This window comes from Tenebrio molitor, chromosome 1 (assembly GCF_963966145.1).
Source record: "Tenebrio molitor chromosome 1, icTenMoli1.1, whole genome shotgun sequence".
NCBI lineage: Eukaryota > Metazoa > Arthropoda > Insecta > Coleoptera > Tenebrionidae > Tenebrio > Tenebrio molitor.
The window spans coordinates 44298305-44316706 of NC_091046.1; the positions used below are offsets into that span (position 1 = coordinate 44298305).

At 37.0% G+C, this 18402-nt stretch overlaps 1 protein-coding gene and 1 long non-coding RNA gene across 2 annotated transcripts; both read left to right on the forward strand.

Annotated features, from left to right (window-relative positions):
- Positions 1-309: 309 nt before the first annotated feature.
- Positions 310-3151, forward strand: LOC138141607 (uncharacterized). Its single transcript, XM_069062343.1, has 3 exons — positions 310-582; positions 629-681; positions 2497-3151. Exons 1-3 carry the CDS (start codon positions 562-564, stop codon positions 2879-2881), a joined length of 459 nt encoding a protein of 152 aa, XP_068918444.1. The 5' UTR covers positions 310-561; the 3' UTR covers positions 2882-3151.
- A 10627-nt stretch (positions 3152-13778) lies between these two features.
- On the forward strand, positions 13779-16980 carry LOC138135171 (uncharacterized). Its single transcript, XR_011160887.1, has 2 exons — positions 13779-16575; positions 16629-16980. It is a non-coding gene; the product is annotated as an uncharacterized lncRNA (long non-coding RNA).
- The last annotated feature ends 1422 nt before the right edge of the window (positions 16981-18402 follow it).

Sequence of the window (18402 nt, forward strand, 5' to 3'; positions counted from 1 at the left end):
CATCACTGTCACGCTCGCTGAAAACAGACGGATTTAAAAGGCGTCTTCATAGTACTTCGAGGTACTCTTTCGACCTCACTTTCCAACTACTCCGCCCATGGATTAATTCCAATCAACGCCGCCACGAACAAATTATCAATAATAACGCCGCTCTCCCAGCTGTCTCTCTCCGTCTTGGTTATTACTCCGGTTCCGTTCACCTCTTATCATGGTGCAATGTCGCCGAATTGTAGTCCCCTCGTCGCTTTTCCTTTCTAATAGCAGGAATTACCGATGAAAGTAAAACCGTATCAAAAAAGATGCACAACTGATTCCTAATCAGGAATTCATTTTTCCCGTCTCTCCAGTCGGTGCAAATTCGGTGTCGCGGCCGCACCGTACAATCCCTGCGAAGCATAATTCCTGCACCACAATTCCTGCGATTTTGCAATTCCTGCAAAAGCGCGCAATTCCTGTGCGGTGCCCGGTACGAGCTGCGTTAATCGCGCCCAATCCAGCTTTCGTCGTTTTGTGGTGATATAAACGAGGGGATAGAGGAGCAGCGGCCAGTGCCGTCCAACCATGGGTCTTCTTAGCTTCGAGGTAGGTGCCATCCCCGTGCCGACGTCGCTGATTCCCGCCGTTTCAGGTGCTGCTGTTGGCGTCCGTGGCGGCGTCGCCCGCCCTCGCCCTCTTCTCCCGGTAGGTGCTTAATTAGTGTGTAGCGCTTTAATTGGCCAATTAAGAGTCAACGGCCCCCGAATCGGCACCGTGTCGAATGCCTAATTTTCCCGGAGTCACGCCGCCACAACTCCGGTGGTGCAACGGGCCCGGAGCGACTTTCCATTTTATTGGCAATGACTTTTACTCGATCGGCGACGCTTTTTGCCCGAATTCTTCGGTTATTGTCGTGGTAAATTATTTCATTCGTCGATTGGTTCCGGCCGGAGCAATTAAAGTCGTTAGAAAAGTGAAGAATCTTACTGGCGAGCGGGAAAGGTATTGTAACGAGCAAGAGATTTCGACGCTGGGTCAGGCGGCGTGCGAGCATTTTCGAACGGGAGAAAAATGGTCGTAATTGGTAGCTGCTCCTCTTTCGCTTTAATCAACTGACTTAATGAGGCACTCATTAAAAGAAAGTTCTTCGGGATGGGTGATGTGATGGTTTCATCATTGATACGAATTTCTCTCGCGCGATTAACAGCTCTAACGTCACTTGACTTTTTACTCTTGCACTTTTTCCAGCGATTCTTGCAAAAAATTATTTTAAATGGCCTGTTACTCAATTCTGGACTGTTAACGTCAATTCACACATTTTTTCGGTGCTCTCTATTCGGTAATTGTTGTTTACCTCCTATTGGAGAAATCGCCGAAGAAATCTAATAAGTGTTTTGTTTGGTTCTTTAACCTTTCATTTTCTATTGAATAACGAGACTACAACACGTACTTACTTTTTGCCAAAGAAATTGTCCTTTAATTTTGTTCCTCGCCTTCGGTCCTTTCTCTTAGGTACATTTATTTACTTTTCAACGATCTAAAATATTTTCTACTCATTTTCGAACCGCAAACAATATCGCAATAAATCTGGTCCTTCTAGATAACGCGAACACTTTGATCCTTCGAGCCGGATATTAGCAAGACGAAAGAAAATAATACTGCTTTAATTTTTTTTGGATGCCCAATCGGGGTAAAATGCCAGGGCAATAATGTCAATTGATTTAATTTTATTGGAGCACTCTGTATCATTTTTTATATGTAGGTATTTATACCTATTGCACCAACCATTCGATACCTTTTTTCCCTAATTCTTTTACATGTTTCTATTTGTCCACTTCTTCCTTTTCTCATGATCTTCATAATTACATTTCTTCGACTCTACTGTTAAGTCACATTAATTCGTGGAACCTGTCTTGTGCTACTAACTGCATGCATTCGTCGAAACAAACCATTTTATTAAAATGTTACACTACAAGAACCATCACGACCTTCAACAACATTAATTTATTTGTACCGTTGGCCCGTCTGACACAGTCGATGTGTTCCAGCTCTCCGACTAGTCTTTTATGTGAAATTTCGGTGTCACTGCCATCATAAAACGTTCCGCTCGAAATTCGTGTTATCAAGTGACTGAAGAGTTTCACACAAGAACTAATTAACTTTTCCGCTAGCTTAACACATCAGTCCATTTTATTCAAACGTCTCGTTTTAAAATTCCTTCTGTCTAAATCCGATCGAATTTGACCCAAAAACCGAGAGACTGCAACGGTAGATCAAGCGGGTACCGACGATTCTTGCCAATCTGGAGCCCCCACGTGTCTCTTTTTTGGCGTAAATCATGTGGAGGAATGCACCAGGGGTAGGGTAGGTAACGGAAATGGGAGAATTAAGAGAGTCGAAGCGGTTGCAGCGGCGATACTGTGGGAGAGTTCGATGCCAGATCAAGACAAAAGCGTCGAAGGATTTTTTTTAAGATGTGATATTTGCACGGTGTCGTGTCTAATTGAGTTTGTTGTGAAGGCAGTACCATCAGCTGGCGCCGCCGCCCCGCCTCCGCGTCCACTTCGACGCCGCCGACCAGCTAATTCTGCCGAGGCACGCAACGATAAAGCTGGTCGACCACGATAAATTCTCCCCGTTCCTGGTATCGAAACCGCCGAAAAAACCGAAGCTCTTCGTTGGTAAATTAACGGGCGGTTGGAAGGCAACAGACGTTGAAAAAATCTTTGAGAAGGAAGTGAGTTTGGAGGAGCCGTTCCGACCGGTATCGCTGCTCGGCGTCGGCGGCTTTCTGTCCAGCAGACAAATCCACGGCGGGTCTCAATTCGACGACGTCAAACCGGTTACGGAACACATCGAAGACGACCTCAAGTACGACTTCAGGACGAACACGCATTCTATATGAGGGCCTAATGGGACAAATTGGGTCGACGCGCTGATGACGGCTCTATTCGCCCTCCTCGACACCTGTCACCCGGTGACATTAGCTTAAGGAAAATGATACGGCCACGGACGTCGAGGAATTAACTGCCAGTTAAGACGTGACGATCGTTGGCCCATTCCTGTATTATATCTTTGTACATATCATTTTTTACCAACACTTTACGCCAGTGTTCTTATTGTGTTCTTATTTTCTACCCCAACATCTTTTATACAATAAAAACTTTTTTCTTTACCAGTTCATTAATTTCAATTAAAGTATTCACGGAACCAAAGAACCACTTCAGCATGTTTGTAGTAAACACTCCAAGTCACCTTCTTCTGAAAAAACTCTCTTTAGTTTCTAAATTTAAATTAAATTGTCCCCATCATTAAAACATTCCATCCATTGCAATTAACACGACTCTTAAAACAGCACATTAATACAATTAACAAGACTCTTGTCATTACCACAACCTCTCGTGACAATAATTTTCGCATTAAAATACGCTTCCACGTCTTAAGACTTCATAAATTACCGAAACGATCGATCATTATCGACTTCCGGAAAAGCATCGACAGACAAACATTGCATCCATGCAAGAACGAGTTGTTCAATAATCATCACCTAAGACAAACCAGATCACTTTCGTTGACAACTTTCACTCGTGCAGAGCAGCTGCGTTTGTGAAATGAAAGTATCCTTGACAATGCTCTATGAAACTGGAGACGCAGATGCAGTTCATTGGCTCCGAACAGTTATTATGAATATCGTGAGATATTTTTCATTGATTTTTTACAGAACGTTTCCAATGCCAGACGGTTTTGTAAGGTGAGAAGTGTGGTGCCGAATGAATGGCGCTTGATCTAGTTCTTATGTTAAGCCGAATATGGAGGCGACATCATTAACGCTCCTAATTGGTATATTAATTAATTTGGAAAATGGTGTCAATGCCTTTCTTTTCATTACCAAGTCTAATTAGTAATTTCGATTCATATTTGGAAAAATTGTAGTGTGGTATAGACCACCATCAATACAATCAAGATATTGTAGTATTGATGGTTGCCTAAATTTAAATTAAATACAGGACTATTCGCATAAGAGTACGAACTAAAGTCCATTCATAAATCAAAAAACCACCAATAAACAATATGAACGAAATTCAAAGCAATTGAATTTTATTTTGAATAAAATAAATGTCATAATGTATAGTTACATAGTATGAAAAAATATCTATCTAGGGTTTTTTAAATTTTACCAACCTAAAGCATTGGTGGTGGTTTTTTGATTTTTGAATGGACAAACCTAACATGCAACCCAAATTACATTTACATTACAAAAACCATGGTGCCGGTAGTGTAATGTGGGTTGTATGAATGTTAGGCTCGTACCTGTATTTGGAAGGTTGTTTGGGTATGCAGCCAATTATACTCGACCTGTGTGGATGTCACTTGCAAAATAAAAATTTGTTTTTACTGCTTCTGATGTTAAAATTGGATGACAATATTGTCAATAACATTTCAGAAATTTCTTGTGTGAAGTTTTGTTGCTTAGTGAAGTGTAATGAAGTAACAAAACACCTCTGCATGACATTCATATGAATAATAATAACTCAAATATGTAATATGTCGTTTTTAATGACATCCGTGCTGTCAATATGACATAATGTTGGCATAACTTGCTGCTTCAGTTTAGTCATTTAGAATTTCCTAATTTGGCAATTTATTTTGACAAAGAGACAAATTCAAATTATATGCCGTTCCCGATTATTTTAAACACGCAGGAGGCCGCGATATTTTTTTGTTAGATTGGCGTCAGGTCCTGTCATATGACGTTTCGTTTTTAAATATTCGCATTGTTGTCAATTCCGTCATTAATTTAGTTAATAAGAATTTACCCAGAACTGTCCTACAAATATGTATGTTTCATTTCAATTACAATTTTACGATTATTGTTCCTAATGCGTTCAATTATTTAAAAAATGTAACAACTTGGGAGCAGTGTTCGGTTAAATTATAACCTAAAATAGATTTATTAAGACAAATCACAATACTGCCAACTAAAATGTCAGATTTTCATAAATAGTCCGAATTTGAAATAATCGTGAATGGTTTATACATATTACCTATCTATCATTTCCAAAAAATAAAAAAAAATATATAGTCTTGAGTCTCCGACGATGACTCATTTTCACCATGTTTTACACCATGTTGAAGACTGAGTTCTTGTTTGTTGTTGATTTTCACAAAATATAAATTTTCTTTCACTATAACCTCAACACCGTCCACGTTGTTTTGGAATAAAAATTATTTTTTTAACGTTGGACATACTGTTTGGTATTCCGTCACTAAAGTGCCTGACATACGGACCTAAAGTCCATTCACGTTGGATTTTCACTGCCAAATTGTCGTCACGTTGCAAGCCTGCGCCTCCTTTCCTAGTAATTCTTACATTATCGTGTTTTATTCGTGATAGAGCGATTGAGAGCGATTTGACGTCTTTAATTTTGAATGTTAGTTTGACGTGTGAAATAAAGTCACAGATTTTTTAATAAAATTCTATTCCTGGGTAATTTTACCATGGCGAAAAGACAAAAGGTTAATTTTAAAATTGCGTTAACCTTCCACAACTGACGCAATGTGACGAAACCCGCAAGCTAATACGGACTCAAGAAAAAATAGCTTCAGTTCGAAAATTAATTAGTTAGAATCCTTTAATATTTAATGTATTGTATGTATTAACATGATTATAATCTATTTACGACCTTTATTGAGCAGTTTTAACAATACAACGTTATTTTAACGGTAATTACACCAAAAAAACTTAAATTAGAAAAAAATCATTAAGAATCAAAATACACCTTTCTTTTGTGGTATGCAATTGTAACAATACATTCTTGAAACGTCACAACCACAATCAAATCTCTGAATATGTAACTGAAATTTTATTGCCAAATTTGTTCCATCATTTGGATGCATTCCTTACTTCCATCGCTTCCAATGAAAGAAACTTCACACAATTTCCTATTGGGTTCATTTTCTATAACTTATTCTTGCTCCTCATCACTCATCATGTTATTCGCAGAAGGTTAAGTAGGTAAATGTAGTCATTAAGGGTTTTTTCACTTAATCAACAACGCAAGCAGAAAAATATAACACCAGTAGGTAGGAGTTAGGTATTTTTTTTATACCTATTGTATGTTCCTAATCTTATCATACAGATTAACAACTGACACTATTTTTAGTGCAAATGATAACAATATTTGAAAAATGACTGTTTCTTTGCTGACAGCGAATAACATAACCTCTACAGTCTACGAATGACTTGGTTACTTTATCAGCCCGTATTGGTGACATACACAGCTAAAGCATTTTTGAACTAAAAATCACACCGCCACAATATTGAATTATTTGACCTTGACTAGGAAAATCCAACGTGAATGGACTTTATCAATATGAACATAAAGTCCATTAAAAAAACATCTGGACTGTCAAAATCAAAATTGCAGTTGTTAGGTTGGTTAAATCACCAGTTATTTTCACATTGCCTGGTCGGTATCTATGATTTTTTGATTTTTCAAACTATTCATTTGTTTAAATTGACATTGTCAAATAAATTGCAAATTATTTAAGTGCATTTTGTAAAAAGATTAAAATGGAAAGTTCAAAACGAACTATGGTGGTTCTATTGGCGCGAGAGAAGAGGGCCAGTTATGTTAAAATTATTATATTATAAAGCCATACCTTCAACAAAAAACGTTTCTGATTTTAACCCAACTGTGGAGAAACAGCATCTTGCATTGTGAAAATGAAAACCTAATTAAAACTGATTGGTTAACTATGTGGGTATTAAAAGATATTGCACCCAATATATCCTTAGCGGAATCCGGGAATCTGACTCAGACCGGTATGGGAAGCGATTTTCAATTTTGGTTATTGTTTAGTTTTTACCGGTTTTCAGTTTGTCCTGTGTCACCTTCTGTTTTTCTTTGTGTTTTTTATAAACTTGATCAAATTGCTCCAGTTCTTTAAGTTGCTGCATTTCGTTTCAAATGTTCAAAATATTTTTAGTTCAATGATTAAAAAGGAAAACATAACCTAAATATATTTTGTAACTAGATTTTGACGTCGGTACACTCTAGCGAAATTTTTTTATACCCAAGTACAGTCAAAACAAGCATTTTATTTAAAATTTAATTTTGACAGTCCAGGCGTTTTTTGAATTTACTATATTAACATATTTCTGAACTTCTCGCGATGTCTGATTATTTTTCTATTGCAAATAAGTTTTTCTATTGCAAATAAGTAAAACTTATATTTATTAAGCATTCACGATTTTTTTGGAACCGAGTTGGCAATGACCATCTAGTGTTCTTGTTGGCAGTACCTCGGTGATAAAACTAAATTTCCTAAAGGAAATTGACACTTTTCGTGGTAGGTTAGGTTGTCCTTTTTTTTTATTGGAATTAGCATTGTTTAATGAAATTTTTTTGACGTAACAAAATTATTTTGGCAATTTTGACTTCCGAAGCCGTTTTCACATGCTAGATAATCTGCACAGACTAATTCTCGTTACGTTTCCTTCATCACAAGAAACAATCAAAACCCGTCCAAATTTGTCCAAATTTGCACCGTCAGGACCAAAGTTGTTTTTCGCCGGCCCGGATGAAGCAACCACCACTTTCCATTTATTCTCGCGAATAAGTATCGAAAACGCACGCCGGACTCTAATTAAAATTATGCAACAACACGTTGATTAATAAAAATGACAACAATAACACAAGAACCGAGAGAAACTGCACCGGCTTTGTAAACAACCAGTGAAAGCATGATCGCCGAAAGACCGGCATGCTGCAATAAATAATAATAACGCAACCAATATAGTAATGATAGCGATAATTCATGGAAAAAGCGCCGGGAAAAGCTTTCTCCGATAATAAAAATTGTGCGTGTTGTCTGCTTTCGATCGTTGCGATGTCCTTGTATGGAAATTTAAACGCGAGATTGGAGTCTCATTGGCGCAAGAAGAACCAGGACTCACTCGGTGCGTTATGCTGAAGAAACGAAAGTAAAATCGTGAGAAGAAGATGAGAAATTGATCGAGTATCATCCAAACTCGCTCGCTTACGGTTTCTATTGTAAATGGTGTTTCTTTGCAATCTGCGTCGTGGTTGACGGAGATAAATGCGTTAGGTGATTGGACGTTCACCGGACCAGATCGCAACTTGGGTTCCGCATCTTATTGTAGACAGCTTCCGCGAGATGGTTCCGTGCTGCGATTTGTTTCAAATGCACTGTAAAGGTCAGGCAAGATGGTGCTAAATCTCGTAATAAGGCTGCTCAGGCTTTCCAGAACCTTTTCAGCCACACTGACTGGAAGATTCGGTGAGGATGGGTGCGGAAGGAAGATGGTAGGTACTGAGAAGTTGATACTGACCCAGCATTCGCCTTATCTGTGATATGAGACATACCACGATGTGATGGTGTGGGGAAACTTCTGAAAAAAACCCACACCAGGTCAGGCGGCACCGGGGTTAGAACCCGGGACCTCCCGTATGCAAAGTGGGGCGCTAGGCGCTTGGCCACAGTGCTCGGTTTATGTCTCCTCGTGTAAATATGGCATTTATAATGGCATTATAATGCCACAATGCCTTTTCATCCCTCCCGGAATTATTTCCCTCACTGCGCTTATGTTTTTCCCCCTATCATTTTCCATTTCTTCCGACGTGCAGCGACAACTGCCACCCATACAGAATACTAATAACTGAAACAGAATCGCCAGCTACCTTTTTCTTCTTGCGTACAGGTGGCGACAGGTCATATAATTTAAATTTATTTTTATCAACACTGAAACAGCATTTCTCGATTGAAATCTTCGCGCATCTAAAAACTTTAAAAAAAGTTTGATGGTATTTTACAAGCCACCTGACGTTGTGCAAGCTTTTCTTGGCAAAGCAAAGGTGTGGTTGATGCACAACATGCGTCTTTAAAGTGTAAAATGTTCGTAATAAAAGAGTGAATAACAACAGATGACAATTGACTGTTAAATAATGTTTTTAAATTTATTTTGTTGGAGGATTTCTATTCTATTCTTTCCCCAACTTTTTCTCTTTCTCTTCATTTTTATTTTTGCATTTATAGAGCTTAACAGTTTTAATGCATTTCATTTGTTTTACACATTTTTCTATTTCTGTTCTCTGTTTTTACATTTAGAGCTCCTTCATTTATCATCTAAAGATTTAATTCTCTTCGAATTTCTTCCATTTTTTTACTCACGCAATTACATGGAATCTGTGCTACCAACTGTATAAATTCATAAAACTATCATTTTAGTAAAATATTACATTGGAACAATCTCTACGACCTTCAAGAATAATAATCCAACATTACAAGAATCTTTACGAGCTGTAAAATACCGCTGACTCCGACGTGAAATTTCGCTGTCATTGCCATCATAAAATCTTCCACTGGAAAATCATGTCTATCAAGTGACTGGAAGAGTTTCGCACAACAACTAATTAACCTTTTCGCTATTTCAACATGGCATTCGAGTTTATTCAAATTTTCCATTTGCGGATTAGTTTACAATTCCATCGAATTTGACCAAAAACTTTCGAAATTCAAAGAGACATCAACGATAGATCAAGCGACACACTCGACGAACTTTCTTTCAAAGATTTCCGTCCCATGTAGACACTTAATACCTCTTGTTTAATCCAAATCATGTAGAATTATACACAAATGTCATAAAGTAATACAAGAGAGAGAATGAAATGAGATAAAGCGGCTAAACTTGCGACACTGTCGGAGACTTTAACAACAGAACAAGACATGAAATCATCTCGCTCCTAACTTTTTTTTATTCAGGATAAATAAATAAGATCTTTCTCTCACGCCAATACATAATATACTAATTGCACTAAGTCTCTGGTTTCTAAATGTAAATAAATTATCCTCCATCTTTCACGTGGTACATTAATTACAATTAACTAAACTCCAGTCATTATCATAACCTCTCGTCATTAACAGCTCTCTTGACAGTAATTCTCGCATTAAAATACACTTCCACAACTCACGTCTTCTTAAATTACCGAAACGGCTAATCAGTACCTACTGCAGGAATATGTCGTACAATAATCATCACTTCAGATAAACCAGATCACTTTCGTTGACAACTTTCACTCTTGCAGAGCAACTGCATCTGTGAAATGAAAGTATCCTTGACAATGTTCATTGAAACTGGGAATGCAGATGCAGTTCATTGACTCCGAACAGTTATGAGAAATACCAAGGTATTTTTAATTAATTTTTTACAGGTGTATTTCCATTCCCAGGCGCTTTTGTGAGATGAGAAGTGTGTTAGGAGTATTTGATCTAGTTTGATCCACAACGTAGAGACGACATCATTAACGTCGCAAATAGGATCGTAATTAATTAGGAAAGAGGTGTTAGTTTTTGTCTTTCCATTTCTTATCACCAATTGTGATGTAGTACATCGTGCTGATGATGGTGATCATCAATACAAAAATATTTTAATAGTATGATTGTTACTTATAATTGAATACTAATTTAACAAGGTATGCAACCAACTATACGCAGGTGGTGTATGGTGAAATACAAGAGTGATTGTTTTTTACTATTTTTGATGCACAAGATGTTGACAGGTAAATGAAATATTGTTTTCAAAAATTGATTCGTAACGGAGAGTACCATTTGTGAAAATTTGGAGCCTCCTCTTGTGAAGTTTGTCTTGTAATAAATTAATTTAATAATACAGGGTGTCGCAAAATTAACGTATTCCAAGTCGGGGGTCTTGTAGGGAAAAATCTCAGGAATCACGAAAAAATAAAATAAAAAATATAGGGGGGGTCTTTACAAAGATATATGGGTCTGAAGGTTCAAACTTTTCATCAGGTTTTCTTCAAATAAAAAATATAAATGGTTGAGGATGATTTTGTAAAATATTAAAATATAAATGAAGACATTTCTTGCAAAAACAGCTTTATCTCGAAAAAATAAGTTTTATTTTTCCAATTTTTGTTCAAAAGAAAAGTACAAAATAGCTAGAATATTAATAAGGTACCTTTGAACAAATATTGGCAACTTTGAAATTTTTTTCAAAGTGACAGCAATTTTTTTTTTACATTTTTACTTGGTCAACAGGATGTCCCCTACTAAGTCCCGAACTCGGAATACGATAATTTTAAGACACCTTGTATATTGCGGAGTTGCATCATCTTGCGAAACCGCAAATTACGGTCAATTCCGTTTTTCATCGGGAAAAAAAGCAGAATATTATTCTGATGCCTCTTAGTAGGTCAAGACAAGAAGGAGTAAAAAATGCTGAGGCAAAAACGCTCCGAGCTGCAAGTCGGAATAAAAAAGAAAATAATTGGATATTAATTGACGTCTTGGATTTTGAATGACTCTACCTTATGAAGACACACCCAGCACAATTTTTATTCAAAAGTGAACATGGACATGGCATACCGAATTGCCTGAAAGCGGAAGATTACCAGATTTCAGTCGATCAGCAAGACACTCACGACCCGACCTCTCAAAATATATTTTAAAAATAGATATTACTTCCGAAGCCGATTTCACATGCCCGATGACCCATTCCGTACACTTTTACTCACGCCTGAAGCAATAAAAGCCGATAATATCTAATATGCAATTATGCAAATTTCACCGATACATACCGACTAATCGTGACGTTTCCTTCATCACAATAAACAATCAAAATCCGTGTTTGTTATCACCAGAACAAGCAAAAGTGTGCGTGTTGGGTCCGCGCCTGGGGCAGTTGCGTTGTCAGGACCAAGGTTCTTTTTCTCCGGCCCGGATGAAGAAATCTTTACTTTCGTTTTATTCCGGCGAATAAGCGTCGAAAACAGACTCTAATTAAAATTGTGCAACAACACGATAATTAATAAAAATGACAACAATAACACAAGAACTGAGAGAAACTGCGCCGGCTTTGTAAACATCCAGTGAAAGCACGATCGCCGAAAGATCGGCATGCTGTGAAAACGCAATAAATAATAACACAACCAATATAACAATGATCGCGATAATTCGTCGAAAAAGCCCCGGAAAAAAGCTTTCTCCGATAATGAAAATTGTGCGTGTCGTCTGCTTTCGATTTAAGATCGTTGCGATGTCTTCGGGTGAAAAGTTAACGCGTGGCTGGAGTCCCACTGGCCTGGAAACGACCAGGACTCGGTGCGCTATGCCAATCGGCGAAGAAACGAAAGTAAAATCGTTATGGCATCGTGAGAGGAAGATGGGAAATTGATCGAGAATCTTGAGATCTTGAAGTTTCTACAATCTGCGTCGTGGTTGGTGATGAATGTGTTATGTGATGGACAATTGGACGTTCACCGGACCAGATTATGCAACTTGGGTTCCTCATCTTCTCATTGACGGCTTCCGCGAATGAAACTTCGACGTAGAACCGTGACGCAATTTTTTCAAATCTAATCTGTTTTTTAGTGTGGTTATGCAAGATGCTGCTAAATCTTGAATTGCACCGTAACAAGAGTGTAAAAAATTGTAAAGGAGTATTAGTTACACTCTTCCTGGTCGGAATGAACATTTTGACGCTCCAGAATTCAACTAATTACTAAATTAGACCTGGTGTTAACAAAGAACAATCGTAAATGGGTGAAATACAAGATTCACCGCTAGGTGACGCTTAATAAGAGAGCTATGTAAGGTACTATATCTTTAGAAGGTAGCGCCATTCCGCTCCACAATTTTTCGCCTCGAAATTAAAAGAGAGGACATTATCGATAAATCCCGTGAGTGTGACAAAGATAGAAGTATACACAATTTTAAGGGATGTTTGTATCCTGTCAAACAGATTAACTTAACATTGCTCGAAATTAAAAGAGAGGGAGATATATCTCTGCACCGTTGGCGATACCTTTGAGATATAGTACCTTAGAGCTATGACTGTTTTAAGTTTTTCCTAGGTAAGAAAAAGCTCAAAGGGAGCTGAGTACCTGTGTTTTTTTTTCAAATTTTTTTCGGCGCGCACGGAACGAGTTGAATTCAAAAATAGGTCCCGCCCACAGACGCCATCTTGTGGAGTTGGCGGAGGCTTGGAAATCAATTTCAAAGCTGCATTACTTGTCAACTGTGGATCATAGGTGCAACTATTTTGCATAGAATTAATCAGAAGAAAGGGAGAGTAAATGGTTCTTTCCGAGAATACTTTTTGTCACGAATCCGAACCAAATCGGGGTTAACTTAATGTGTTGGACGATTAAAATTAGGGAGAGGGAAAGTTTCGGTCACAGTCGCCATCTTGTGATGTGGGAGCCAAAAAAAAGGAACCTCAAAATTAACTTCAAGGTCATTTTATTTGGCAACTATGTCTTTGGTTGGATTAGTTTGCATGAAATGAATCAGGAGAACGAGAGGAATCTGACGGTACAAGAATCATTGTCGTATCTTCAATGATAATGATCCTATGCAAAGCGAAGCTGATTTGAACCGGTCCAAAATTCGAAAATTTGCAATAATTTGAAATGCGAATTAGAACGAACCAAAAGTGATCTATTTAATAAAACTCGACGAAAGGATTCCTTTGAGGCAAAAATTACTGTCATTGTACCACTTTAGAGAAAGTTATGTACAAAAATAGCTATTTGTGTATTAAGGCAAAAAAGTGCATCTTTTTCGTCCGAGAGTGAGTTTTCTGGCCGAGGCGCAGCCGAGGCTTAAAACCAAGCGAGGACAAAAGGCACTTTTTGACAGAGATGCACATTAAATTTTTTAGGCGACCGCAGGAACTACAAAGCAGAAGACATCATTGGAAAAATTACAAATTTATTTTGTATCTACCTTTTTCAAATAGATAAATTTATTAATACATATAAACAATTTTCTTTATAGTAAGTATGTATTTGTTATCAGCTTGCCAACAAAAGTAGAAATTAACTATTTGTAATACAATTATGTACTTATTTACATAATTTATGGTGACGGGACAATTATCGGTTTTGTCGGTTTTGTTGGTAACTTACTAAACATACCAACAGATGGTGCCAAAGTCAGCGTCCGAAAAAGAGTTACTTTTCGTCCGCTTGTGACTACGAAAATTACCGTTTTCATTAAGGGTGCCAAAAAAAAAATTTCAATTTTAATTGAAAAAACCGAAATGTTAAAAATTATTTTTAACTGTCAACATGACAGTTAAATTTAGGTTGACAGTTAGTGATAATTTACAAATTTTCGACTTTTTTCAATTAAAATCGTTGGGTCGTGCAAAAAATAGTACCTATATGGACCTCGGGAGTGAATGATTTTTACCCTCAGTGCTTTGTAGAACCCTCGGGCTACAAACTGCACCTCGGGTAAAAATCATCCACTTCACTCCCTCGGTGCATAATATACTATTTCGCACGTGGATTTTTTTCAGCAATAGCATAACATAAAATTACTTGTGGAGGACAAAACTTAATCAATAGACTCAAAACCAATAACTGTTGATTTGTTAACAAGAGTCTTTTAATGATTTGAGGGTTAGTAATTTAGTTAAAATATTGCTTCAATATACAACTCTACACTTTCTTCGCTGATCAAAAATTATAAATTATTTGAGCATGTAATTTCCAGGAACAAAAAACGGAAAGTGACAATTACATGAAAATGTTGTTAGTTACTGATTGATGTCTTCATCTAATTAGCTATTTTCTATTTTTGTAGTTCCGGTGTCAGCTGGTTTTACACTGACCCTCCAGAAGACCGGAATTATTCCTTTGAGTATCTAATATTAAATAAAAAAAGATTAGAAAATCCTAAAACTAAGACACTGTATGTTCGCTATTTTGCATAATCATACTTCACAGGTCAGAACAAATTTTGACAATCCATATTTTAATTAAAATTTTGACAACCCATATTTTAATTATATTAAACACTTCTTCAGCATTCCGATGAGAGACGAGATACAAAAATTGAGAGAGCTGACGATAACAATTTGTCTAGCTTCGTTTATAACGACTATAAAAAAAGAGAAATATCTTAACAAACCGACAGAATATTTGTCAATGTTGTAAATAAATTAATATTTATTCTTTCCCAAATAACTGTCAATTCCGGACTTTTCCTTTGCTTAGTTCGTATGAAACGAATGCTAAATGTATAAAACAAGACCTTATCATCCTGACCTGGCACCTTGTGATTTCTTTTCTTACCTCTGATTAAATAACAAGACGCCTGTCTTGCAATTGTCAAGTCGCAAGAAAATTTGTATTCGCAAGAACAAATGCACACTTGATACTTGTTGTGGTTTTAAATTTTATTGACGTTGTTTCAAACTCCTTGTTGGTTCTAGAGTTCCTGCAATGATAGTTTTACAAAAGACAAGTTCTCTTTTAATTGCAGAGCTTGCCATATAAAAGTTACGTATTCCGTTTCACTTCACCAAAAGCCGATCTAAACAAGTGATTAATTTTAATCCAGGTAATTGTGCAAACAATTGTACCCGCGACTATCTTCGTCACACGCTTCGCTGTTTGTCCAATTTCTACCACTTTAAACACTACTTCACAATTGTTTTCCTGATGAGAACCTGTTCAGCAAGTTTTCTAATTTAGGAGGATCTTGAATTTTTAATTGTTGTATTCGTAACGTTGCAATTTCTATTCAACCTGTAATTTGCAAAATCGACGCGATTTACGCTGAATAACAATCGCTCCATGAATGTAACATTCTGGCTCTGTCTGGAGTTTGTTGCAATTTCAGAAAACGTGACCAAAAACAGAAATCTTGACCACTTTCGATGGTTCATGCGTTTAGAAATTGTGACAAATCGGTGGTTCATAAACAGAAAGAGCAAAGAGTAGAATCGTACGCTGGGCGTGAACGTGTTAGTGACTGATGAGCACATTAACAACAAAAGGAAACTTAATGATAACGGTGGAGATTTAATCAAAAGAAATCGAATCTTGTTAAGTCAATAACGCAGTAAAAGGCGAAAATTTTGCAAACGCTGTGAAAACGCGTGTCTCTTTGCGTTACGAAAGCGTGAATGAACTCGTTAGTGCGGATTTGGTCAAGGTCCCACGTAACGTAAGTAGATTAGTAACGCATAACGTACGCATAATTTTTAACCGCAACAATCCGGATCATTTACATTTCCAGCTCTTTGCACTGCAAGACGTAATCATCAATACATCAGGGTAATGGAGCGGCACTGATGTGCGATTATCCCACAACAATACCACTCGTGCTGTCGATTTTCGTCCAGTTGGGATTTTTCCAGTTTGCGAAGAACTCGTTAGCTTCGGATTATTTGCAGTGGTGCTTTATGACTCCGATAAAGCCTTGCTCTGCACAGATGGCATAATGTGTGGCGTGAAAGTGGCCGCATCGGCATGTCAAAGGGTTATTCCGTTGCTTGGAAATCAAGTGAAAGGAAAGACGGCGGTGGACTTTCTTTGCCCATGTAATATTTCATGTTTCCATCTGCACCGCAACTGCAACTTCTTCCCAATTTAAACGCGCGCAGGAATCTGACACTTTCACGCCGGAGGACTACACTGTGACCCTTCGGCTTTTATTGCATTAGTGCGGCAACAATGGACTTTCTTTTTTTCACTAAAAGTACGCACTTACAACCGATAAGCTTTCGCCGGTGGGTGGGCGGCTTCATAGACGGAAAGTTACGTAAGGGAGTACAACAGATCGGTTTGCACGGAATTGGTTGTGTTAATGAATAGGCGTGAGAAGATGAGTTTCACTAGAAGTGCCCGAAATTCACACAATCTGGAGCTGAAGGAAGCAGGAAGTGAAGAGAAATGAGACTGGGATCTCTTGGTAGCGGGTTATCTTGACGGAAGAGGTGTGGTCTCACTGGTGACACCTGCAGCGACCAGACGAAGACGATTAAAACACTGACGAAGAACCACAAGTTTAAAGAAAATTAAATAAATAAATAAATAAATAAATAAAATGTTGTAAGAAGTCCTCCGAATATGTTTTTGGAAATTTTACTAAACCATAAATTTATTGCTCACACGATTATTGTATACAAGGAGCTGTCCATTAATACCCTTCCAGTTGATTATTTTATTATGATTTGTTTTCTTCTCATTTATTTATTTTTTTTATTCTTTCCGAGTTGTTATGATAAAGCATACCTAGTAGTTGTTTACATTTTCTCAATCTCCCATTGTATTGTCACAAGATTTGGAAAAATTAAATTTTTGGATGTTATACAGGGTGTTATTGAAATACGTGACCAAATTTTAACCACGAGTTACTGGCGTCATGTAAAACTCGGAAAAAATATTTAAAAAATTCTATGTCAAAAAATAAAAATGACATTTATTTTTTGAGCTACAATTTTTTTGCTCTTAGTTTTCGACGTTGTCCCACAACCCTGTTTATCATATTTTATAAAACGTACACCAATGTGGTTTCCTTGTTTTAAAGCATATTTCCTAGAGGTTACTTCGCATTGGCGTACATTTTATAAAATACATACAGGTGTCCCAAAAATGCGTACAAACTACGGGGTGATCAAAAATGAGTTTGTTGGTAACAATGAAATTTGGCAAATTTAAAATTTACCAACGAAGGTTCATTTTTGTAATAGTATAAACATAACCTGCATAACCAAGAATGTTTTTAATGTCATCTCAAGTTAAAAAATCCGGTCAATGCGTGGTCAGTGCCAATCACTAGACAAAAATCACCAGTATTTTCAATTGTTTCATTGCCAACAGACTCAGTCATTGTTAATCACGCTGTACTTACTACCTTATCGAGGATTTTTAAATGTACATGAAAAAAATATGGAAAAAAATGTTTCCGACAAAAAAATCAATTATTTTTATTATTATTATTAACGGTAATACAATGTAAACAAAGATATATTCGTACATCATTACCTTGAAATGATACCGTAGTGGATTTAAAATAACGGGTGACTATTAAAATTTTCACTTAGGGTTGGCTATGAATCATTCTTTGTTTTCCGTTGCACCTTAGACACTGATAAGTTTGACATTTCAATAAATGTTTTTTCTCTTAATTTGGTTATGTTTCAATTGTACTGACTGACATTTGTCGTTCGTTCTTGCGTGTGTCTAAAGTAACAGAAAAAATAAAAACTCGTTCAAAGCCAACTCCAAGTGAAAATTTTAATAGTCACCCGTTATTTTTTTCGATTTCCAAAGCTTCTAAATTCTCTATTATCCAAGATTAGATATTGGTAGTGAGTGATCTTGTACTTTGTGATAATATATACGATGAGAGGTAGCTGCCATGACAATTACATACATATATTTCAAAATAATTGACCTGTTAAATGCCACTTTCAAAGACCGCCAAATCAGCAAATAAGTCCAATAGAATTTTTTAAACATTTTTCTGACGTTTACGGTAATCTCTTCTACACCGTAGTGTACCGTTAGTACGCCATTTTTGGGACACCCTGTATATGATATACCTACACGGTATATTTTTAAAATATGCCGAAATTTTACCCAC

Excerpts from the sequence above, each read along its gene's own strand:
- LOC138141607 (XM_069062343.1), top strand. The coding sequence starts at position 562 with ATGGGTCTTCTTAGCTTCGAG. Across the intron at positions 583-628 it reads TGGGTCTTCTTAGCTTCGAG|GTGCTGCTGTTGGCGTCCGT; the intron begins GTAGGTGCCATC and ends CCGCCGTTTCAG. Across the intron at positions 682-2,496 it reads GCCCTCGCCCTCTTCTCCCG|GCAGTACCATCAGCTGGCGC; the intron begins GTAGGTGCTTAA and ends TTTGTTGTGAAG.